This window comes from Amblyomma americanum, chromosome 1, assembly GCF_052857255.1.
Source record: "Amblyomma americanum isolate KBUSLIRL-KWMA chromosome 1, ASM5285725v1, whole genome shotgun sequence".
NCBI classification, from domain to species: domain Eukaryota; kingdom Metazoa; phylum Arthropoda; class Arachnida; order Ixodida; family Ixodidae; genus Amblyomma; species Amblyomma americanum.
Window position 1 is genome coordinate 445446717 of NC_135497.1, and position 26702 is coordinate 445473418.

The 26702-nt window shown below is 46.6% G+C and overlaps 2 protein-coding genes across 4 annotated transcripts in view; both read right to left on the minus strand.

Annotated features, from left to right (window-relative positions):
* Axud1 (AXIN1 up-regulated 1) overlaps window positions 1-22575 on the minus strand; it is a 77603-nt gene extending 55028 nt beyond the window's left edge. Inside the window, exons 1-3 of one of the 3 annotated variants that reach the window (XM_077650566.1) lie at window positions 22455-22575; window positions 14125-14369; window positions 3492-3673 (exon numbers count right to left, since the gene is read on the minus strand). In XM_077650566.1, the coding sequence (XP_077506692.1) occupies window positions 3492-3673; window positions 14125-14359 (417 nt within the window). In that variant the 5' untranslated portion in view covers window positions 14360-14369; window positions 22455-22575. Of the gene's footprint in view, window positions 1-3491; window positions 3674-14124; window positions 14370-21854 lie in introns of all 3 variants that reach the window. The other 2 variants (XM_077650564.1, XM_077650565.1) reach the window with 2 other exon arrangements.
* The window catches only part of LOC144115943 (uncharacterized), a 457564-nt gene that overhangs the window by 67918 nt on the left and 362944 nt on the right, over window positions 1-26702 (minus strand). The window lies entirely within an intron of this gene.

A 26702-nucleotide genomic window follows, 5' to 3' on the forward strand; every position in this document is an offset into this window, starting at 1 on the left:
CATGGTAGAAAAAAACCGTACTGTGCTAACGGATGCGGGGCAAAGAGCAGGAAGTGGACAGGATGCATGAAAGCTGTGAGCATCCAGTCATTTTCCTTCTCTCTGTCCCGTGTCTGTTAACGCAGTATCAATTTTTTTTTCTATCATGCTTTGATATGTAGTTAGTATTTGCGATTTCATCCTTGCTCACCTTCCCAGCAGAGTCGCAGACTTTTCTTGAGCACTTTGGCAACATACTATGAGCAAGGCAGCACGTATACATCTCAAGACAACGAATGCGTAATCATGCAAAGGCAAGGCCAGCAGTCTGACACAAACTGAGATCTAAGACGATAAAACTTGCGTACCACTCGGATGACTAGCCTGATAAATAGCAAACTGACCTACCAACGATGCTGTAGCTTCAGGTTCTGCAGAGCCAGAAGTTACCAAAAGTTTGCTCACACACTACCCACCGCTAGTCTGGTAAAGCAACCGCGAGCACAGGCAAGCCAGGTAAATAATGTGCAGTTCAAATTCTCGTTAGCAGTACTGTTGCATACAAACTCACAATCTTTTTTTTCTTGACGCATCGAGCACCCTGCATCCTGACAGAAGCAGGCGCAGGCACAAGCCACTTACTACTCACGACTCCATGGAATTACCTTAGGCTCCACAAAGAGGCCAGCTCCGTGTGTAAGTCAAGCTCCAAATTTCGAATGGCCATTTTTGTAAAAAAAAATGTCAGCTTATATGCAGCAATGCATAGTAATTTTGTGTTTTGCATTCACATCTGAATGTTTGCACTTAATTTGGTGCCGACAGTACATCCTGCACTGCTGCAAGCATGCCGTATTTTTGTGTGTATAACCCGCCCCTGCATACAATCCACACCTGTAATATTGAACCCCACGGCAAAAAAAAATATCCCCTCATATAGCCAGCACATTTACCTGAAGGACCAATGAACAGGCACTTTTATACCTGTGCTAACAGTGATTATGTTGTTGTTGAAGAACGTATTTGCGAAGCTTGATACAGTGCTCGATTTAGCGCACATTCAATTATCACAATCACTACCATCTTTAAAGGCTTCGTCGCCCCTGTCAAAGATATACCATCTCTCATTCCATTCAGACTGTTGCTAATAGCTCACTTCCTGAAGCTTTTGCACACTATACCAGCTGGGATTATCTTCCACGCATTAATGATCCTTTGGCAAAATAGTGTGATGTCTGGCCTTGTGACGTGCCCCGTTGATATAAGGAAGTAAAGTCCGTCAGCCATTCATTTAGCATACAGCTCTTCGTTGGCCACTCGTCAACTTGACATGCATCCACAAGAATGTGGATAGTGGATGCTGTACGCAATGTGGCACATTGCCGTGAAACCAAAGACCCCCCCGAAGTCCGCACAACACCCGCACCCCCCCTTTTTGAATGTGTTTTCTTCCTTTTTGGTGCGCCTAATATGCTAGAAAGTATGGTACCATGGAAGGCAATTAACTAGGTCAGAATACCACGCAACCTACCTCTTTTAATATCTGGCCTTTCCCAAAGTTCCACAGCATGCACCCAAAAATCATCCAAAGTTAATGCTTCACATTCCTTCAGCAATGTGAAGCACATTGGGATAAGCGCTAGTACATGTAGTCAGACTTTAGCAGTTCAGAGTGACAAGTGAGAGCTCAGTACAATGCTACAATACATATCAAGCTACAGCCATGCAAATTTTTTAGCATAAGAATTTTTCCCCAGCATATGTTGAAGCTCGAAGTGAGCTCTGTGACGTGTGTAGTGGCAGAGCTTGACAGAAATCGCATGGCATCTCAAAGGCTGCATTTGTACAGACAGAAGTTGTGACACTTTGTCTCGTTAACTAACATGAAAACACACTGACCTTGATTTATATGCACATAATTAATGCTAACTTGTGAGTGCATGACTAAACACGCTTTCATGTGCAATTATGAAACTGTTCTGTTATAGCAGAAAAGAGGTGGCGGAAGTGAATTGTCCCAGATCAGGCTGTCATCAACTCTCCCGGCCACTATGGAAAAAAAAAAAGGCGTGCATCGACTCGCTTCGAAGGAACCTCCTGCCTCTTCCTGACAACAGCACAGCGATGCGGCACTCACATATACCACAGGCCACTCTTCACAGCTCCCCTTTTAGCACCCTTAGCTGTGGTATAGAAACAACTTCACAATGGCTTGAGAGGTTCAACAATTTTCTGTATTTACGTACAGCCCCTTTTTGAGGGGCCCATCATTTCTTTTGTAACAGGGAGTTTATGTTGCGACGCTGAGATCGACGGGTGCAGTGGTGGAAACAGTTCATAGTCAATCGGGTTGGGCACGCTGTCGTTCTGAGTAATAGCAATGCGGCTAGGGCAGTGCACATATTCTTTATACCTTTTTTTTTTAAGGAAGAAGGATAATCCAGCAGTACATACAGACTTACACCCGCGCCACACGGGCAAATTTAATGCCATTAAGTGCTTACTGCCTTAAGTTTTAATGGCCTTCGAGCAGTGCCATAAGCATAAATTTAATGGCATTAGCCTTACTGCCATTCACGACCTACTGAGTTGGCCACAACTCGTTCGCCCGAGCAATGCATACTCTCGTCCCCATTCCACACGCAGAAAAGCACGTAACTTTGTTAGTAACAACTTCCCAACTAGTAGTAAACGGTTAATTGATAACAATTCAGTCAGATGAAGCATCCCTACTGCATTTTTAATTCGAAGGGTGCCTTTTTTACCAGCACGTCTGGCAGATACTCTCAGCTTGTGAGCTGACACGCGAGTTTATGGCTATTTTTTCAAATTGCCAAGCAAGAGCAGTGGTATTTTCAGCGAAATAATTTTAAATTACCTTTTAAAAACGTTCCCGAGATACTGTGCTCATTAGCACTGTTTATCGTTAGGCAAAAATTTTCACTGCCTTGCAAGCATTATCGTCATCGTCACTTTCGTGTAATGACATTAAATGTGGATGTGTAGCACCAACTCCGAAAATAATGGCATTAACAAACTTAAGGCCTTAACCATTTACTGCCATTTCTTGTGCGCGTGTGGCACGGGTATTAAGCTTCCTTAAATTACTACTGTCACCTCTGGTTCACCCTTGTACCTGGAGGAAGCTTCTAAAGTCCCCAACTACCAGCAGGGGTTTGAACAAGACCTTGACCTGAACAGCATTTATGGTCTCCACGCTCCACCTCACAACCACAATGCAAACGACAGCTTCGGCTTTGGAATGAGGGTCCATGGTGGCATCAACACCTGAATACTCAAGATGGGGCAAAGCAATTTTGATGCAGAGGGTGATGCCTGGTTCACAAGAAGCAAATGCCCCGCCACTGCATGTAGTCTGCTTGCATTTCATCCCTCTCACTTTCCTCATTTTTTTCCCTCACCCAGCCTAAAGTATGAATTTTCATTAATTCTGGTGGCAGCAATAGACAGATGAGGCAGCGCAACCTGGAGGGAGATAAAAGAAGACACACCTGATATGCATCACCAATGTCCCCAGCTGAGGAAGACGACCCCGCTGTGTCATCTGGAGAGAGAGAGCTCGACGATGAGGATGTGTTGGTACATTCGACATCACCAAAGTGGAGCCGGCGCCGCTCGTTGGCATGCTGTCGCAAACTGAACGTGCGCTTCTCCACGTGCATTGGGCTCATTCCTGCATAGATGTAAAGAACAACGTTGCTGGCAGTCTAGCACTGCTAAGCACTGCGCGAAACAGCAGTTTTTTGCAGGTGGACACCACTGCCACATGCCTGAAAGCGCGATTGAGGTGTATACTTACCCAGAGAGCCAGTTATGCGTGGCCAACTTTTTCATCGTCAATGCCAATTTACTCAATGTATGCCATCAGCCTATGCTCCAATGACGCGTTTCTGCACCAATCCTGTCAACGCCAACTGTGTTGCTCTAGTTCTGTGTTTCTGCCACAACATTGTCCACAACAACACATGCAACACATATCTCTCTCACTACCACCACATAGCTCAAAGCACGAATATTAATTTGATAGCAGTATTAGTTGATAAAGACAATGTGCAATGCGCAGCGCAAGAGTGTGTTGCAGTTTAACACGAGACATGATCAGCTGCAACGATAGCCTAGAGCTCTCATGCAGTGGCCAGCAAAGCTGATTTGTTCACGCTGCCGTGGGTTTGAATCTCAATCGCGGCAAAATTTATTTTGTTTATTTATGGTCTGCCCAAGGTCACCCTCAAGGTGAAGCTTTACGGTGAGCTGGCTTGACCTCATGAAATGGTGCTTTTGCACTAGAACAACCCTGATGAAGCGTGCTGCATGGTCATGGCACCAAGGGTAACCCTGCAACTAGCCCCGCCATACGACTTTACCCACAGCTACCCCCAGCCGATTTTTAATATTAACACTTTGTGACTGCACTGTTCACTTCAGGGCTTCCTTTGGAGGTACACATGGGAAAGAAAGCAGACTGGCACCTATGCTGCATTCACAGGGCCGCACACATCGCCACGCAGATCATACCTGCTCAGTTTCCAGCACAAGGCACACCTGCAATATCAAGTGCCCCTGATCTCAGATCGTCCCCATATTAAACTAGAATGTGTGACAATGCATTCGAATTGAGGCCTGCTGTGCACTGCGGCTACATTGCTGTAGAGGCCACTACAGTTTCATTGCTCCTTCCAAACCACAAACATTACAAATACAGTAAAACCTCGTTAATTCGAACTCGGTTTATTCGAAATCCCGCGTAATTCTAAGGTTTTTGGCGGTCCCAACAGTTTGCATGCAAATTTTGCCGGATAATTTGAACAGCCAGCGTGCCCCAACAGTTTGCATGCAAATTTTGCCGGATAATTTGAACAGCCAGCGCGCCCCTATCCAGATAATACGTCAGTTTAAACCATGGCCTCCATGATCTGCACAGAAAAAAAAAGTATAGTTGCCAGTCTCTGAGGCCAGTATAGTTTCCAGAGTGGCAGCCAGGCGGCACTTTAAACAAACTAGGCTAGCTTTAGTTGACAAAGCAACAACCAGGTGCCACTAGGTCAAACTTTTTCTGGTTCAGTTTCCATTGTTTATTTGTCTAGCTTGTGGCAGGCACTGCTCGTATCGTTTTGACTGTTCAGTGCCGCGAACAGACGTGTTCTGTGCTCTGCTAGTTATTCTTGACCACGTGCGCGGTGTTGGTGCTAAGAAAATGCCGAAGTACAGAACTCTGTCTGCCAGAAAGTGTGCCTAATTGAGCAGGCTGAAAAATGGACAAGCTCCAAAACACAGCTGGCGGAAAAGCACAAGGTGCCTTTATCAACCCTTTCGACGATTTTGAAGAATAAGACTAAGATCCTCGAGGCCTACGGGAAGACGCATTCGACGAAGAGGACACGGATTTCATTTTCCTACGAATCCGGACGATGAAGACGCCTTGATAAAGTGGCTTTAGCAAGCAAATGCAGCACACCTGCCTGTGAACGGCACGCTGCTGCATGAAAAAGCTGATGAGCTTGCATTGCGGATGGGCCATGAAGCATTTAAGTGCAGCAACGGCTGGTTGTCCAGATTTAAAGACCGCAATAACCTCACGTTTGTGACAGTGCGCGGCGAAAGTGGGAGCGTCGACCCAAATGTTGTCGAGAATTGGAAAAAGCATACATTAGCTCCGCTGCTTCAGCAGTATGTGGAATCAGATGTTTACAACATGGACGAGGTCGCATTGTTTTATAAAATGCTGCCAACGGAGACGTTTGCCCCAAAGGATGCGGTAGTCACGGGGAAAAAGCAACCCAAGGACAGAATAACCGTTCTGTTTGGTGCGAATATGTCCGGCACTCACAAACTCCCGCTGCTGATCATCGGAAAAGTGGAGAAGCCTCGGTGCTTCAAGAACACACGACTTCCTCCTAAGGATGACGTGCTGTATAGAAGTAATAAAAAGGCTTGGATGACGGCAGCGCTGTTCGAGGAGTACGTGAGGCACCTTGACCGTAAGTTTGCTGCCGCGGGATGAAAAGTTGTTTTTGTTGTTGACAACTGCCCAGCCCGCGCCGACATCCAGAACTTGACAGCAGTTAGGCTTGTCTTCCTGCCGCCGAATGTTACAGCTGTATCGCAGCCTATGGACCAAGGCATTATTCTGCAAGTGAGGAAAATTTATCGCTGCCATTTGCTTAAAAGGATCTTATTGTGCTATGACAACGGCAAACAATATTCCGTAGACCTACTGGGTGCCATTTGCCTAATAGTGTACGCCTGGAAGCAGGTGGAGGGAGAAATGATCAGGCGTTGCTTTATGCACGCCGGTTTTTCCAAGCAACAAGATGACAGTTCAGAGGATGCATCTGATGGCAGCTGCATGCTGGATGATGGAGAGTCATTGTGTGTGCGCATGACCGACTTCGACGAAGAAAACGGTGGCGGGGGCAACGGATTGACCTTTGCGGACTATTTGAACGCCGAACTTGATGTCCGAACATCTTATGCCGACTTGGAAAAAGAAATATGTGGCAACGGGACTTCCAACGAAGGCGAAGTCGATGTTGAGCCCGCCCGAGCACCAGCTTTAGCTGCAGTCGAGTCGCTGAACGTTGTGCGCAGTTTTGTGGAGTGTAGCGGCGGTAACAGCGAATTGCTGCACACTGTAAACAGACTGGAGGACGCAGCCTACGGTGCGGCTAACTACCGCGCCAAGCAGTCACACATCGATGACTACTTCAAGTGACCGTTTTTCAGGCGATATAAAGGTGCAGTGTTCATACAGCCACGTTTCGTACGTTTATTTCTCGTTTTTCGTCCGTTCTTGATCATTCGAAAACCCGGTTAATTCGATGATTTTTCGCGGTCCGATGGACTTCGAATTAACGAGGTTCCACTGTACTGAACTGCCTCCAGGCCATCGATATGCAATACAATTACACATGTCCCATCTGAAGATAACTTTCAATGACTAAGGAACTCAAGTGGAAAGCAGAAGAATAATAACGTTCAAACTGCCTTTCACACTGAAAGCTGTTATGAGAGCCCTCCCCAGCAAATGCTGACGGTCTGTACGCAGACTGCCAACATCCGGTCACATGACTGGCGCATGTCATGCAACTAGTGCTGCCAACTTACTTCATTTACACATACTGCAGTCATACAGAGCAAGCAGGGGGGCAACATTCAAAAAGCAAAATACAATCAAACACTGAGCAAAAGGAGCACTCCGAGGCAACAAACAATGGAAAGAAACGGGGTGTGTTGATCACACTAATTTGCTACATAAGGTAAAACATTCTTTTCAAAAGCAGCAGCATCAGGAGCCAAAAAAGACATTTGCTGGCAGTGAATTCCATGCTGTGGTTGTTCGCGGAAAAAATGAGTCCCTGAATGTAAGATAACGACGCTGACACCGCGGAACCGTGCACAGATGAGGGCATCATTTCTGAAGTGTGCGACGAGAGTGACGTGGAGGAATCAGATGAGGATGAGGAGAGCTTCAGACTTGTCTATGCCAAGGGCCTCGGCGAGGAGCACGCTTCTGGTTCAAATAAACTGGAAACCTCCCTCATTGGATCTGCGCTGCAAAAACAGACGTCCATCACGGACTTTTTCGCAAAGAAAAAATTTTTTGTTTTGACAAGCAAGTGTCTTTAAAGCTGTGGCCCACTTAGCTACGAACTTTGGGATATAACAAATGTATGCCGCGTGACGCTCATGTTCATTATAAGCGGGCTCGACTGTAGTCTAATATTGACTTCGAACATATTTACGGAGTTAACCAAATCATTGATATTGCCACACTACTAACTGCTCTAGTGGCACCGTATCGCGGCTAAACTGTATTACCTGGCAGTTGGCAAGGCTTGAGCCATCTCGGGGCTAGATGTTTTGTCGTCTTCATCTCTCAGGCTGCCTGCTGCCTGCTGCCTGCTGCCTTGCACGTCCCAACAGCGTCTTGCGCGTATAAGTAAACCAAGTAAACCTGCCCTGCATACGTCAACCGTTTGTCGGTGACATATTTGGTGGAGAAGCTGGGTGACGACCCATGTACACTGACCACGAGGACACCCTTGACATCAATTCTCAATGCGTGGCTACAACACCAGCCCACAAGCTGAGCCACCGCCTGCACGGCCTACAACCGGAGTTCGGCCAACTCACAACATTGGTAAAGGCCATGACGTCAACTACAGCTAGCCAGACAAGTCAGCATTCCGGGCATGCCCAGACATTCGTCCTTCACACACCTCGATCGCCCCCATAGTTCCATGGTGAGAGGTTTGAGGACGTTGAAGACTGGTTGGCCAGCTCTGATCGTGTGATGGGCTTCAACGAGTGGGATGGCGAGCGCAAATTACGGAACGTCTACTTCGCATTGCAGGACTCGCCCAAGACATGGTATGAGAACCACGAAGCTTCCTTCACTAACTGGGAGATTTTTTCTGAGATCTCTTAGCCACGTTTAACACCAGTGAAAGAAAGGAGAAGGCTGAAAATCGCCTTGCAGTCAAAGTCACAGCAGCCAAACGAGAGCGTCGCCATGTTCATCTAGTACATGACACAACTCTTCAATCGCGCCGACCCTGCTATGCCCGAGGCCAAGAAGATACACCACTTAATGCGTGGCATAAAAGAGCAATTGTTTGCCAGACTGGTACGTGACCCGCCAAGAACGGTGGCAAAGAGCGTTCTCTGCAGGAACGGGCCACAGGCTACGGTCGTCAGGCTAATGCAGCAGCCGCTCACCACTGTACGCCTACGTCGCTACCCACTGAGGAGCTTCGAGAGCTTGTGAGGAGCCTGGTGCACGAAGAACCAGAGAAACTTCGCTTCGAAGCTCCACAGGCCAGCGTCGCTGCCATACCGGACGTGGCCAGAGATGAAATCCGGCGAAATGTTCAGTTGCCACCAGCTCTGCAGCCGGCACCCTACGTGATGACATACAGTGAAGCACTACAAAGCCATCCTGGGCCAGTGATGCAAGCCTTTTCCCTCAGCACCCCTGAACCATCACTGTGGTACCCAATCGCAGCTGTACCCACCGTACTGTAGAAGTCCCGGCCCACCATGAGCAAAGCACGCATTTGGTGTACGCCAAACAATAGGCCACTCTGCTACCACTGCGGGGAATCCGGCCACATCCTCCGTCACTGCCCCTACCGCAGAATGGGCTTAAGGGGGTTTTCACCTGATGCACCTCGACCGCGCTACGAAGAAATAAATAAGGAATAAAAGAGGCCCAAGTAGGCTGCCCTGAAGTACACCGGAGGTAATGGGTAAAATACCTGAACAAGATTTTTTTACATCAACGGACTGTTTTCTGCTGGAAAGATAGGCTTGAAACCATTTGACAATAGCTGTTGGAATACCAATATGCTGCAGTTAAAAGACGAGCTTCCTGTGAATGGCACGATCAAACGCCTTTGCTTAAATCTAAAAAAATGACGTCAACCTGTCCAGCATTATCAATCAATGAAGAGAATTCATGAACTGTAGTGACAAGCTGGGTAACTGTAGATAAACCTTTTCTAAAACCATGTTGAAAAGGAGACAGAATGTTATTATTTTCCAGAAATTACATAAGGTATACAGATATAACATGCTCCATAAGCTTGCAGGTACAGTAAGTCAGTGATATCAGACGGCAATTGTGAATGTTCAAACGATCACCTTTCTTAAAAATCAGAACTACACGAGCTAATGAGCCAGTCATCAGGGACAACACGATCTCTTAATGAAAGTTCGAAGAGGCAAGTTAAAACGTAGGCTAATGGCTTGGAATAACGATGCAAGAACTCATTGGGGATATCACCAGGCCCCACTACCGATTTTGTTTTTAAATTTAGCAGCAAGTTTTGTGCGCCTTCATAGCTTATAAAGTCACCAGATATATCAATTCCATATTCCTGAAGTTCCACGCGTTGATCACTCAAGGCAAAAACAGAGTGAAGGAACCTACTGAAGTGATTTGCAATATCCACACGAATTTCCGAGACCCTGCAATCAACAGATAATTGATTTACTTCATCTTTTGAATTGCGAAGGCAGCGCCAAAACTTTTCAAGGTTCTCTCTTAAGTAGTTAGGAACAGACTAATTTCTTTTGCTTTAGAAAGCTTAGAGGCTAGGTGATTTTTCAATGTGTGAAAACAGGTAGTTTTATGACCACTTCGTTTAGCATGTTTAATTTTGCAATGCAGATAAATGATTTCCCTAGTAATCCATGGATTAGGCTCATCTGTATGTGCACGCTGGCTGGGAACAAAATTGTCAATGCAGAAGTGAATAGTCGTTTAAGTGTAGTCCATACTGATGGCGCGTTGCTAGGTAGGTTATCACACAAATCCCATAGTTTTTCTAGAATCGCATGATCATCGGCATGTGAAAATTTATGCTGTTATTGTTCGGTATCTTATGGTTTTTCTGAGCGTCAAGCAGCAAAGACAAATGAACACTTTTGTGATCAGAGATGCATACCAATGTGTACACTGTATCCTGATAAACTAGCACTTACAAACACCAAATCAAAAATTGGGCGAGTGTTACCCACTTTCCTGGTGAGATGAGAGAGAGTCTGCACCAAATCACACATCAGCATAATATTCAGAAGGGGGTTGGTTGAACCATTAAAACACAATCATGGTTAGCCCAGTCAAGTAAAGGAAGTTTAAAATCACCAGCGAGAATTAGGCAGTCATCTTTGAACAAAGACATATTTATACAGCTTAACCAAGAAATCGGGGGAGGCTGATGGTGTTCTGTACACTGCACAGCCTGTGAACAAACTACACTAGCAATTTACCTTAGCAAATAAACACTCATGGTCATCTATATGTTTAAGAACAGTGCCATTCAAACAGTTTTTTACTATAACAGCTACACCGCCACCACGGGTGGGCTGGTCTCTTCGTAACATTTTATGTGAAGCAGGGATAATAACACTGTCAGTGATGCCATCATGCAACCAAGTTTCTGTAATTAAAATTATGTGAGGAACATGGGCCAAAATGATGAACTCAACATGATCAACTTTATTGACAATGCTCTCTGCAGTTCAATATTCGCAATTCTTTGGGCACAGTGAATGCATTACGTCATTTTTCTACAGCGTTCCGAGAAGGAAGCGCGACACATGTGTAATTAACTTCATCCCAAACGAACAACGTACCATCTACCTTCAGCTTATCATGAACAAGATACACCTTTTGTTTTTGACCCCTTTCTGACTTCGGGCTTTCCCAAAGAGCTTGCGTTTGCGCATTGTGTGCTGGCTGCAATCGTTTTGCATGTATATAATACTACCTTTGAGCTTACTTACGTTCCACCAGATGGCTTCTTTTTCATTAAAATCTGGGAAAAATGCAATGAATGCAATGAATGCAATGAATGAAACATGAATGCGAGCGACGGACTTGCACTGGACGCCCAGTTTAGTGCAAATACATCTGAAATCACCTTAGTTTAGTTTTCAATGTTTATTCGCTTTCATCGGAGGATTCATGAATGCCATGCACAAAAATGTCACAGCAGCGACTGTAGTCCTCAAGTTCAGTTAAGTTATCGTTTTTCCAACTAATCATGCTCTGAAGGGAAGCAGTAGAATTTTCTAAAGTAGCAATCTTGGGAGGCTTAATACGCATTTCTTTTACTTGTCCATCTGATGAATGCAAACGAGAATCAAATTCACACAATTACACGTTTGCTAACACACAGGATTTAAGGTATTCAAGCTCTTTACAGATTCGAGTCTGACCTTCCAAAATACATAGCAGCATATCTTCGATTGAAGGTCCAGGGTTTTGCTCGGCATCACCGCAGAGTAACATTTTGCACATAAAGTAAAATTCACAAACTAGGTTCACACAAATGTGTGGGCACGGCACAACAACAAGAAAAATTTCATTGTCAGATTGGACTTTGGAAAAGGAACAACTAACCTGTGTCGTGAAAAGGAATTTTGTGGTAAGCGACATGATGCCAATCGATTCACCGCGACCACTCCAATGCACTCCACTCCAATGCAACCAGTGCAACCAGTGTTTACTCTAGGTCTCAGGCACTAGCAAAAGACAGCCAGCAGCATGATGACAGCTTTCACCGAGTTTAGTGTGTTATGCAGCAAGCGTAAACAATTCATCAATTTCTATAGTGGCAGCGAGGTGATAGCTACAGTGTGACAACCATAAGGTGGACTTGAAGAAATAAATGCACAATACGAGTGATGTGCAGTAAAACTGATGATATAAATCTCAAAAGATACCAGTTTCATCAGGAAATGAGCAAAACTCATATGCTGAGACACAAAAAATGCATTCATGCCAATTTATATACGGCTGAAAAAGTTTCGTTTGTCCCTCTAATTGAACCGTGTATTTTCCAGAACATTTCAGACACTTGCAAAACTAAACCTGTGTGCGTGTGTTTATCTAGTCAGGCCGACGCAACAGCAAGAGTACTTCCACCGCCCACTGGCAATGTGCAAGTAGCACAGGCACAGCAAGTCTCAGAGCACAAACAGCTGTCCAAGATAAGCAATTAAGAAATCGGGCAACAAGAACTCTGTGAGAATCAAAGTTGCCTAAACACACAAAAAAAAAAAATGTTTTCCAGTCCAAAACAAGCACACACTTGAAGATGGATTGACAAGGCCATCAAAACAGGCAAGGGCCCTGCAAAGAACTATACTTTTGACATGGCAAGAAAGGTCAATATCCTTCACATTTTTTAACAAATATCAAATCAAAATCACAGGCTGTGCATCAAGCTGGTTTGCCTACTAAGCACCTATCAGGTTAAGCTTCCGTGCAAGATATTGTGATGGCAACACATTCAAGAACTGCTACTGCAAGAGGGCTCCTCCAGTGTGAATGCGAAAGGTGCAAGAATTTAATATGTGGCACCACCCTCCACGGGCTTTGCCTTAAAAACGAAAGCAGTGCTAAGTACTACATAACACATTTATACTCTGCACCTACACAGCTTGTCACAAGGACAGGTGACGCGTGCTCTCAGTTATACCAACTTCCTTTTTAGGAGTTGAACCAGAACCAGAACCCAACCAAAAACAGGAAATGATCTCTTTACTTTTGCCCAGAAATGGAACCAAATCAAACCAATATTTTTTAGCCATCTTGGAATTGAACCTGACAGGGAATGAATTAGAGGGACCATTCTCAACAGGTTCAGAAAGAGATTTGGCCCCACTTTTTCTGCAACATGCCATATTTTTGTTTTGTTTTTTCACAGACAATGAAATGTCTTGTCATGTAAATTTAGCCACTGAGAGCTAAGCAAGACATTGCAAAAATGGAACCTATTCCATGAGTTAATGGCGGCATGTGAGGTTGCATTAAACTGTACCACCTGGTGCCACGCAAATCCTTGTTTCGAGATCTTTCTAGAAGACCTGGCAAATTCATGTTGAAATACTTTGGCACAATTCTGGTCATTTTTATCACGACAATGTGGCAAGCCTTGTTTGGTGCAGATTGGTGTAGTTAGTGCAAGAATAAAAGCACCTTGTTTTTTTTAACTTTCTGCATTCTCTGCTCCTCCAAGGTTTGAGATACTTTGGCATTTTAATTGATATTTGAAGCATGCAAGCTTCTGGATCTATCTTTATAGCATCCTCCTAGCATTTGCTTTTTCAATGAATAAACTACTGCATTCAATAAACGTTAATGAGGCATTAAGCACTTTTCTGGCCTCAAAGTGAGGCCTTGATTTTTTAATTATACTTTAAAATTGGTATACTACAGTGTGGCGCAGTTCTTTAGCAGGTGCCATTTAAATGTGCATCAAACCTGAACCCAAAGAAAGCCGTTTCATTTTCCCTACAGACACTGGAATGAATGTCTGAAATGTAAACCCCTCCTATTTTTCTTATAACCCTGTATACAAGAAGACTTCTCACTCTTATGTAAACAAGAAGAGTGGGCATCGCATTTTGATCTCCCTAATAAGTTTTATGAATCATGCATCACAAAAACTTGAAAGACTCATCACCTCACGACAATGCCGCTCTCACACAACTTTGAATTCTGCTATTTCCTGATAGCTTGTTCTAATAATAGCCTTTGCCCAATTTTTTGTAGTTTAGGGCTGTGCACTTGGAGCTCCGTTTCCATGCACTCGTGTTTTCAATGGGCCTCACCAAGAGTAGATCCGCCTTGACTGGGCACGCAGGTGAAGCCTTGCGTGCGCTGGAAGTAGTACACGGTGACAGTGTCAAAGCCAACGGTTTTGCGGCACCGGCTCCGCTTGCTAGGTGGTGGGCCATCCTCCTCGTCAGCTCTGGTCTCCCCTTCACCAACAGACTGGGCCCCTCCATTAGTCGATGGGGGGCCCTGTGGCTTCCCAAACTCCAACCCCAGGATGGCCTCAGACATAGGGGTACGCCTGGGCACACAGCAAGCATCTATCAGGACGAGCTGCCAAAACTGACGCTTTATGATAGAGAGCAAGGAACCACACTGGTGGCCTACTTATGTCCATGCGGTAAAAATCAGCTCAAGTACAGTAGGATAATTTGAATTACTTGAAAGAAGAGTTTCTGAGAAAAAAATAGTTCAAGTGCCAAAACATGGCTGAACAGCCAAGATAAAAAGATGCATTCTCTTCCCAGCAGCGCAATAGGGATCTTAACAAAAGCTATTCAGACAATTTCAGGAACCCTTCCTCATCACAAGAAGGCACGAGCCACAGTGCACATGCTATCAATTTTACATTACTGGCGGGTGGATGCCAGAGTGCAACAGAAATAAATTCATCACAACAGCTATCAGATTCAACACCTCTTTAAAATAATACCACCTTTACATGCTAGGTCTCCTTTTTACACTTTACTGAAGCTTTCTTTCAGCGATAGCTAAGTGGTGAAATTCCACTTCACTGCTGCTGGCCTGCAGCTTCCACTAGTGCACTACATGGCAGGGTCGCACAGTGTCAGTCTCCATAGTGGCGCGGTGCCACACACTCATACCGGGCTCAGACCATCAAAACATGTAACACAACACGAGCACACGCAAGACTGCATCAGTGTTGTTGACCAAAGACACCATAACCATAACAAAGCATTTACAGAGAGTTAAGGCTAAATATAAAAAGTAGTATGTATGCATTCTTTTCGAAAGAATATGCTAGCCAAAATATCATGCCTCCTTTTCCAGCACTCCTATGGCAGAACAGTTCGCACAACCTGACACTTTGGTTTTCCAGAAACTTAAGTGGCCACATGCATACTAGAATTATGAACAAAAAACCGATACAGTCTTTGTAAGGCCAACCCCATCCTTTCCAATTCAATCAGTGACTAATTCTTTCCCATTATGATACCTGACCAGACGAATTTTGTGAAACTCTGGACTAGGCCACAGGCCCCTTCCAATTTTCAGTCATGTTATAAATAGTCCCAGAAATGTAAATGAATGAATGCTCCCATGCTTTTCTACATTTATATATACAAATCAACCTAAATAGGACACGTAATTTATCAAAAAAAATGATTTCAGCTAGCAACATGTTAGTGGGCCTAGCAAGTACACATCTATTGGCCTCGGTGGTTCTAGTGCTCAGCTACGAACCCGAAAGACGCGGGTTCAATTCCAGCCGTAGCAGTCGCATCTCAATGGTGGTAAAATGCTTGAGGACTGTGCACTGTCCGATGCCACCACATGTTAAAGAGCCCCAGATGGTCAAAATTATCCGGGGTCCTCCATAACGCCTTCCCTGACAGCCGGTGTCAATTTGGGATGTTAAACCCCACACAACACCAAATCATGCACCTCCCACGGGGAGGGAGCGAGAAAGGGAACTAGTCTGCACGGCTGACTACATGGAGGGAAAGAAAGTAGCCACAACATATTTCAGAAAGAAGAGGGAATCTGGTCAGCCTGCTGCACACCTCTGCATGACACAGCCTATCTATCATCACAAGTTGAATTTTTGGAGCTAAAGAAATTTGGCAGATTAGGAGAAGCCCATGGCTCGATCATTATCGAGCTAGATGCTGTCATCATTGCAATCATAACTACAGGGACTGCCCAGTTATAGCCTGTGCAGGATCTCGCAAAGCATATCGGATTCAGCATTTCATGGGCTTCCCAATTATCCCCTTCAGGCGCTGTGTCCACAATGGTGGACGTAAGTGGAAGTGACTTAAGCCTGCTCATATTTTCAAATACAAGGCAAATTTCCACCTTTGCATTCTGCACTCTTACCATTTTGACTCTCCGTGTCAAGTTTGTGGCGCCATCTCTTTCAGCTACAGTGAAATGTGTTTGTAAATTACAAGAAAAGATGGGCATCACGTTTTTTTGGCGGGGCAAGTAAATGGCTTTTATTTTTGCATGCTGTCCTTTCAAATGGTTGTGAATGATGCAATTTACAGTTCAGAATGTGTCAATAGGTTAATGTAGAAATGGCACACCAATTTTCAGTGTCACAGACAAAGAAAAGGTGCTGCGGTGGACGTTCAGAGTGGTGCGTCGACAAACATGGACATGGTGCCTTAATGCCGAAAATATTAAAATTTGGGGGGCAAGTGCACTACGAAATGGGCTTATTGCTTACAGGTGTTGAAAACTATGTCTCTACAAGGAGAGCATTGGACAATTCCTGCACTGAAGCATTGTTCATGAAAATAGAAGCACCTCCAAACCTCCAAAGAGGTACGGCCAATCGAGCAATAAAGGCCCACAGATGATCGCAAAGAACCACTGAGCCATTGCTGACAAACACACCTGCTATGATCAGTGCTTGAAGTCAGGGAGGTCTCGGAGGATCTCATGCCTCCTACCAATATTGAAAAGGGATCTGAGACCCCCAAGCTAGAATGTAGACTGCATGAATCCAAAGCAAGAAGCCATTTTTTATGCTTCTTTTAAGTGGTGGTCTCAACATTTCTTCTCTATCGTTTTAAAAATTTCGCTGTAGTTTTTAGCAAGAATCATTAACATTTTGTAAAAACCCCAGATAGAAAAAAATGCAAACTGGGAGCACTACACAAGGGGGATGAAAAAGGAAACCCATGCCCTCACACCACGAGTCTGGTTCAGAGCTGGCCACTCAGCTCCAAGGATACAAAACAACAATCAGCAAACTGGTGGAGCGTGGGGATAGTTTATTTCAGGTCTCTGATATAAACAGAGCAAACAACGACCTTTAAAAATGATTTCACCTCTTTTTAAAAACCATGTGTAAAACAGGCTGCAAGCTGCTTTCTCTCTCTCCCTTCCACCTGTGCTCAGATCACTCGAGACCACTTCGACAGAGCCAGACTTTAAAGCACTGCCTATGATGGAAGCAACCAATGGCCCCAACTTCTGAACACATTAATTCCACAACGGTGCCGACATGAAGACTGCACATCTAAAAGCTGCATTTGGTGCCGGAAATGCCGAATTTTCATCTTCCTGTCGACATGAACACCTGTTTTTATCTATTTTACAGATCATAAACTAAAAAATAACTCTTTGAAGCATATAATCTCAAACTTAAATTTTCGTCTAACGATCAGTTAAAAAGGCAAGCAAAGCAAATGTTGCAATGTTTATGTTCATGTAGCAGCTTTGAGGCGCCATGTCCACATATGTGGAGTGAATAAAATATGTTCGAATATAAACAGTTTTGCACATCACTTCTATTTCGTCTACCAATAGTGATTTATGCAAAAAAGATTTTTCTTTTAAGCAGATTTAATTGCCGCCTGAAGGGGATATGAAGTCATTAGAGTACTCAGCACAAATAACATGTACAAAAGGAATTCCTAGTGCTCTAAACAGCATTTTGTTTTTGTATTCTTTTAGTGCCATCCCAGAAAACGAGCACAAACACAAGCTGTGCACGCTCATGCATCACTCACAACATGGCTGAGGCACAGGCATGCTACAAATCTGCAAGGAGAGTTTTGATTGCAGGAGGATCCAATGCACCTGCATAATGGCAGGTGCACACCTGCAAATGGGTGCTTCCTCAAAGCAGCAGTAAGGAACCGCCTGAGCAGTGGATCGCAACAGTGCATCATGATACTGCTATGCTAAACTAGTTAAAACTCCCTCTCCAGACCTATAGCGTCAGCTAACAGGGACCAGTGTGGTATTTCTAGATTTCTAGAAGACAGCTGGGTGCTGATAGCATGCTGTGCCAGGTGGCCTCTAGTCTCAAGATTGGTTTATGATTTATGGGGGTTTAACGTGCTAAAGTGACTCAGGCTATGAGGGGCGCCGTAGTGAAGGGCTCTGGAAATTTCGACCACCTGGCGTTCTTTAACGTGCACTGACATCACACAGTACACAGGCCTCTAGAATTTCACCTCCATCAAAATTCGACCCCCGTGGCAGGGATCGAGCCCGCGTCTTTCGGGTCAGCAGCCAAGCACCATAACCACTGAGCCACCGCGGTGGATCTCTAGTAGCAAGAATAAAAGTCACTGGATCTCAGGCAGAAGATCCACTTATCCCTCGATTTATGTGCGAGTGTAATAGGATAGGGGATAGAAATTGGCCTTTTGACTACCAGACGATGGGCCTTGATGTCATGTTGTTTGCAGGCATATTTTAGGTTGGGCTTGTAAAAACAAATAAAAATAAAAGGGCCATGCCCACATCACCAGTTGTTTTTAGACAGGAAAAGGTTTACTGATGTATTCATAATGTTAAAAATGAAAGGAGTGCAAGATTTCTCTAGGGCCCTGCCTTAAATGTTTTGGCGCACCTCCCTCGGAGACCAACTAGACTTCATTGTTGTGCAGAAGCGCCGAGATTCAAAAGAGGAAAAATGGCAAGAACAAAAATGTGGTTGCTATACAAACCCCAGCAGCCCAGCACAAATGCTGCTAATTATGGTATTGGAGCCTGGACATTCATTTTTTAGCAAACTGTGTGAAAAATTTTGAGTGCTTCTGCACACTAGTTGTATTTTGTGAGCTTACGACATTGCAAACTCACGAATTTCATTGCAGCGACACGCTCTTGACCATGACGGTAAAAAATTAAATGAGAGAACACTACAAAACATGCTGTAGATTTTTCTGTGAAAACTTGCTTTTTTTCTACAAGATTTAGTTCCTTCTAAAAATTCAATTAAATTAAGCCTACTCTCTATGCAGGAGCTGTGGGCATGCCAAGGACCCCTGGGAACTGTTACAGGAACTAGAAAGGAGTTAAAAGAGTATAGGCACCTAAATTTTGGGTGCGCGTTTTCTTGTTTGCAATGATGCGTAAGGCTTTATTTATTATACATGGATTACCACCTGGTATTCTCCTACGACTGCTAAATAATTTATAATCGCTTTTCTTTTTCGTACTGTCTTGGTTTCAACAGCCGGAAGAGGACTGTGAAACCAATGTGTACCTACAGATCACGTGAGACGAAAAAATTGCAATATAATCGGTGCTTCCTAATTTGTTGTCATTCCAGCTCTTGAGGAAGGCTGGCTTCAGGACTGCAGTAAATTAAAACGATGAAGTCGCGATTCTGTGGACATTTTTCCATGCCTCACGTGACACAAAAGAAGCACTCTTTGACGTCACTGCCATTGTTCGGCTGTTGAAACCAAAACAGCATGACAGAAAAAATTCCATTATAAACTATTTAGCAGTCATAGGCGAATATCACATGGTAATTCATGCGTAGCAGTGTCTTCCGCATCATTATAGAGAAGAAAACATGCCACCAAAATTAGGTGTCTATACTCCTAACAGCACAGGTCACAGCAACTACTGGTGTTGCTACTTCAAGATCTAGACACCTTCAGCCCACATTTCAAGCAGTACCAGTTAATTGCATAGATACTATTTTATTTACCTTTTCCACAAAAAAGGTTTCATCGAATAATATGTGACCACTCTACTCACTGCACTTCCTTCACCACACTACTCACTGCACAAATTATACAGAATACACCTCAAATGATTGCAACCCACGTTGGCATGTGGGGTTGAGTGTCCTGAATTTGCAGTAAGGTCATGACAGGTGCTGTAACAGAGGGCTTAATTTTAACCACCTGGAGTTCATCATGGCCCACTAATATTGGGCAGTAAATGGTAATTTTTTCATTTCACCACTACCAAAATGCAGCCCCTTAGCTGGGATTTTGGCCCATGACCTTATCCTCACAGTAGCAAAACACGTTAGTCACTGAACCACCATGGCAGGCGTCAAAGCAAGTTAGTGTCTGTGAACTTCTGGTACATTTGTTTCCTGTATTAAACAAGCTACCTTCACAAAACCTGCCAAAAAAAAAGCATTCTGTAACAAACGTCCCATAAGCAGGATGGCATTGGCATCCTTTAGTGTACGCTCAGGATTAGTGAACTAACCCATCCAGCAGGCCACTTTGCTACACTGAATAGGTGCTGCTACAGCCAGCAAAAGCTGCATCCCAGATGCCCTTCACTTTCAACAGACCCACTGTGTCCATTAGAAATAAGAAAATGCTTTCAGATGTCTTCAGCTTAAGTTTACCGACTCCAAAATTTTAAATCCTCAACAAGAGGGAACAAAGCCAAGGTCCAGTATATCATCAGACTCTGAAGTGCACACTTAATATGATCTGGACAAGACAAAAACATATGATGAAAACTGATGGCATAAACCTGCTACTCCATCATAACTTAAGAGAACTTCTTGTTGGACTAGTTGGTAATTGATCATTGTACTTTTTAAGGCGCTAAAACCACACACACACACACACACACACACACACACACACACGAGAAGAGTACGGGACAGAGCACCTCGTACTCTTCTCGCACGCGTGCGTGCGTGTGTGCACGTGTGTGTGTGTGGGTGGGTGGTTTTGGATCCATCATAACTATACTGACGTAGCACACTTTGAACTCCATCACACACCAAGGCATCCACACATTGCATGCACTACTGCTATTCATGCAGCACATTTCAATCACAGCACTGACAATCTGGTGACCACAAGCCACAATTTTGTTTCGTTCATGCACCGCCACTCAGCAGACAGGCCTAGGCACTAGGTATTCAAATGCTCTAGGAAAGCCACTATGGAATCACCTAAAGCTACTGAAAGCACAAGCACTGCTTTTCAGTAATACTACAAACAACACAGTCAGAATGTAGAACTATTGTGACTTGTTCTTTCTTGAATTCTGTTGCCATCTCAACTTGAAGACACGGAGGATCGTGCAAAAAAGGGCCACTTGGTACCGCACGACTGAAAAGCACGAATTGCTCCAGAAGGCAGGGCCGGTGAAATGAGCAACACAGAACGTCAGTGCATGTTAAAGATCCCCAGGTGGTCGAAATTATTCTGGAGCCTCCAATACGACTCATCTTTCTTCCTTTCCTCTTTCACTCCCTCCTTTATCCTTTCCCTCACGGCGCGGTTCAGGTGTCCGCCGATATGTGAGACAGGCACTGTGCAGTTTCCTCTCCCCAAAAACCAATTTTCATTTAGGACGAACGCAGAACGAACGCCACGGTCGCGTTAGTTCTGCCTTCTCAGTCCCGTTTGCGGGCGGTATTCGGCCTTGATTGGAGACACCCGACAGCTAATGACAAATTTAACCGCGATCACGCTCAAACACAATATGAGAACGGCAAAAGCTACACAAACTGAGAAGTTAGCAATTTATGCAAAGCGTCCGCGTTCACACGCAATCAGAAATCGGAATAGAAGTTCAAAAGTATCAGCGTCCGTTCAACATTATTCCAAACCTCGTGAGATTCGGAAGGCCCATAAGAGCAATTGCAAATCAGTAGAAATTTGTGCAACGCAGCGGAAATCCAGCAGCACCGGTTGACTGCATGGGGGACGGGCACGAACATCACCTGGCCGCGGTCCAAAGTGCCCGAGCGCTACTCAAAGTCTCCGAACGGTACCTATAGAGCAAGGCAGCGAGACGTTTTTACCGGCGTTCGCACGCGGCGCCAGGTGGTGGTCGCAGGAGTCCACTTGTCGCCCGTTTCGAAGAGTGGCCGCACTCGATCGCTGCCAGGGGAACGCTGCGCGCCCCTGCGTAGCAGCTGCTTCGGGCGTAATACGAAGCAGCGGCTCTCATTTTCGCCACGAACGCGGTCCGAGCAATGTGAACCTCTGCGTGAGCGCGGAAAGCAGCGACATCCGGCCCTCTTCCCCTCCTTCGAACTGCCGTTACGGCCGCTGCATGCGGAAAGGGCTTGGTCGATTGCAGCCGCACAAGCAGCTCCCCTTCGGCGAGCACGCGATACAGGCACAGGCAGCACGTGAGGCGAGGTTCTGAGGCAGCTTTTGAGGCAGCGGACGCCGACAAACTGGACCAGCCGTTCGAGCCACTCACCTTGCTAAAAGTGCATCCCCGCGTTCCCTACCACCTTCGTTTGAGGCTCAACGCGTGAGACCATAAATTTAATACAGTTTTGGTCCGAGTGACAGGCGCTGAAATGGGTCACAACGACAAATTGCAACCTCACGGAACAGCAGAATGAATGGCGACTCAGTAGCCTCGGCTCTTCGCCTCAGCCAACACAAACCTAAATGGAAAGCTGCACAAAACCAATGGAACGCCGCCAGCCTCAGTGCTGAATCGCTAGGATCCCTTGTATCGCTGTCGGAGAGTCTAGATGGATGTCATAGGAAGGCAGGGCAAGGAAGCAGAGCTCTAAAGGACGCGAACGCTGTGACATACCTTGATTTAAGGCGTATGGTAGCGCAACAACATGTTTTAAAAAATCAAGGTTTATTATTTGCCTGTGTAATTCTACAGTTTAATACCGTTTTAGTTGCAAAATTTATGGTCTTTATTTTAAAAATCTTGGTTCATGGTAAATAAATCAAAGGCCAGGTATTTCATTATCATTTATTTATTCAAATCAACCCTAACGACCTTTTCCCAGCAAACAAGCATCCCTATGGGAGGGTAGGCGGGGTAGGTATCGGGATAGGGCACGACCGGTCTAGAGGCGGCCGCGGCGCGCGCTTCCTGCCATAAAGCTACTACTACCAACACCTTCCCGCTACCTACAGTTGTACAGTGGCGAGCAAAAAAGAACACGCAGATAACCGGAGAGTGCCAGGCCGATCGCCTTTCTACAATCTGGAGTTCAGCAGACAGTCATTACTCCCTAAGAATTATTTTTATCCTTTATAAGGCTCGCTTACGATAAAAAAAAACAATAAAAATGAAGACATCACTGCTCACAACGAGCGCTAAACAGATGTTAGCGGTCGCATTACTTACACGCCACGCGGACCCATCACGCCAGCACAAGACACTTAACGCTCCTTCGCAGCGACCACGAGGCGTCCCTCATCCGGCTCTCTTTCCGGCTCACGAGGTGAGCGCCGAGCGGAACGACGCCTGGGGGGGACCACCTTCGAGCCACGCTGTCTGGGGATCGGCTGCACATCCATTCTGAATCCTGTCTAAACACAGACCCCGTGGCCCAAGACATTCGACTTCGCGCCACATAAACCACGCGTTCACGAGGGCTGCCCGCGCCCGTACTCCGAACTCCTAAATCTCCCAAGCCTCGGCATCACGCAAGCGAAGAACAACGACGTAACGTGAGCCGTCAACAGGCGCGCTGCGAGATTCCAAACTTCGACCGAGAGCATTTTCCGAGGGAGACCAACGAGAGACGCCGACGACACGAGACGCGTCAGCACGGTCCTCCCAGCTCTGCAGATCCTTCGAACCTACTACGTATTAATGAACCAGTTCGTTTTACCCTTGCACCGTAAGCTCAAATAAACCAGTTTGCTTTTAATCGAGAAGAATCCGGCCACTTCCTCGCTGACATGGCGCAGCCGACAGGATCTGCAGAGGAACCTCCCGTGCACGTCGAAAGAGAGGACATCACGGAGCGCACCAGAACGCCGTCGGTGAGCTCTGAATCCACATTAATCTGGTCTCCGGCGAAATCGACTGACCGCCACGTTCTCAGCGCCTTGAAAAAGCAGCGACTGGCGGACGAGTTGAGAACCCGTGGGCTGCCGTGCACCGGCCGGAAGGACGATCTTGTGACTCGTCTGCTGGACGACAACACTCGCCTCCAGGCCACGCCGGGCTCGTCCGATTCAACGACCAGCCAGGACGAAACAGACAGCGATGGCCACGGAGAAGCGGACTCGAAGGCGCCAGCTGCGATCGATATGCTGCGGGCCGAGGTTGACGAATTACGACGGCTTCTAACCCAACAACGACACGAGCTGCCGACACGAACTGGGCACGAAACGGCCTCCCAACGTCACGAGGGAGTCCGCGCCCTTGCCGCGGCAGCAGCCCAAGGGCCGACAGACGCCGATCACGGCATACCTCATCAGTCCTCACCGCAAAACGACGCATCTACGGCTCCAGAGGGTACACCAAGCCTGAACGAAGTTATGGCTATGTTCGCTCGCGCACAGCTACAGATGACGGAGGCATTGACGAGAATGTCAGCGCCAGCTTCGCCCGTGCTGATACAGTCTACGAACGATACCGCGTCCGCCATCCCCGAGTACGACGGTAGTGCTCAACGAAATGCGCTGACGTGGATCTCGCAAGTGGAGCGCGTTGCTGCGTTGGCCCACTGGTCGCCATCACTGACGCTCGCGACGGCGGCAACCCGGCTGCAGCGAGCTGCGAGGGACTGGCACAGTTCTTACGGCATTGCTTACGAGACGTGGGACACCTGGAAGCAAGCCTTCACTGCGCGTTTCGACCGGAAGCTCACAATGCAGGAGTTCCTGGACCTGCAGGCTGCCCGAGCACTGCGCAGTTCGGAAACCCTCGTCGAGTATATGTACTCGAAAAACGCTATTCTCGACAAGTCTCCCTACCCTCTTGCCAATGAAGAGAGAATTTCGCTGATTCTCAGTGGGATCAACGAGGACACCTGGGCTAATCCGCTCGCTGCACAGCCGTGCAGCAGCGTCATCGAACTGATCGACCGTGCAGCGCTGCTCGACACCCGACGGCGTAAAGCAGTAACGGCACAAACGACGCAGCTTCGAAATTCTGCACTGGGGCAACGGAACCGGATGAGAAGCAGCGACGAGTCCAGAAGGACGGCAGACGACGGACGCGGTGATCCAGGCGAGCAGTCAAGGCGGCGGGAACAGCGAGAACCGGGAACGCCAGTGCGAGCAAAAGCCTGCTTCAATTGCGGCAATATTGGGCACCTGTCAAAAGATTGCACAAGACCAAAAACGGAAGCCACGATCCGTGCCGAGCGACGCAGAGGAGCCAGAACTAACGAAGCACTCAATACCGGGCCGACAAACAGGCAAGCGAACTGTTTCCTGCAATCGACGGGCGGCACCTTACCCATCGTGAAGGGCCTCGTCGGGAACCGACCGGTGAGAGTCTGCATAGACAGCGGCTCGAACGTGTCCGTCCTCAACGAGGGCTCCTTGGGCCCCGACGTCCGCTCCCGACCTTGGACGTCTGCCGAAAAGATAGAAGTGCTCGACCGATGCATCAGACCTTCGCGCGTGGCAACCATGGAAGTGACAGTCGGAACATCGACCGTGCGGCTCGAAGAGGTCGTGATCGCTCCCTTGCCAAGCGCCATGGACCTGATTCTGGGTTCGGATTGGCGCCGTGCCGCGAACGTCGACGTCACGTTCCACCCATCGAACGACATCACCCTGGTCCCCGTACAGCCATCGGTGAGCGAGTCGCCATCTCATGCGCCAGGCACACACGATACGAACCGTGTTGGAGAGACGTTAATAGCAGCCTTCAGCAATCGCAAGACCCCAGACGAAGCTCCAACAAGCGACATCGGATTCTTAAGGTTTAACTCAAAGGACCCTGGTTCAGACGAAGATTTCGCTTATCTCGTAGAAGACGCTGTATCCAAAATGACCCGTGACGCAGACGCTGAAGAAAGGGATGAGCTCCGCGTAATTTTGAAACGCCATCACAGAGCATTCACGACAAAGACAGATGCACTTGGGCTCTGCGATCACGCGGAGCACAGCATTGAACTCAGAGACGACATTCCTGTCGCGTCAAGACCGTATAGATCTTGCCCTGCGGACCGCCACTTTATGAGGGAACAAGTGAACGACTACCTGGCTAAGGGGATCATCCGACCTAGCGAGAGCCAGTACTGTGCTCCTACCATTGTCGTGGATCAGCCACACCACCCAACCACGCCTCGACGGATGGTCCATGACTACCGAAAACTGAACATTGGAACCATCGGGGAGGAAATAGACGCCGCACAAAGACCACACGAAATGGCGAAGGGGCGCCGCGACATGAAAAACTCTCTTGAGAAGAGCCAGGAGGAATCGACGAAACGCTACAACGAAAGACGTCAGACGCCGCATTTCCAGTGTGGAGATCTCGTTCTTCTCGAAATCGGCGCAAGATCTACATTGGATGCAAGATACGAAGGCCCGTTCGAAATAACTGCACTGACTGGTCCCAACATGGCTGTCATAAGCAGGATCCCTCACATTCCTGGAAAGTTAAACGAGAAAACTGTGAACATCGAACAACTAAGAAGGTACAAGGAACGCACCTTGGACACCGGGGAACTGACATCTACAACGTGCGCCTGAGGACAGACGCATATTTTGGAGGGGCCGTGTTAGCGGTCGCATTACTTACACGCCACGCGGACCCATCACGCCAGCACAAGACACTTAACGCTCCTTCGCAGCGACCACGAGGCGTCCCTCATCCGGCTCTCTTTCCGGCTCACGAGGTGAGCGCCGAGCGGAACGACGCCTGGGGGGGACCACCTTCGAGCCACGCTGTCTGGGGATCGGCTGCACATCCATTC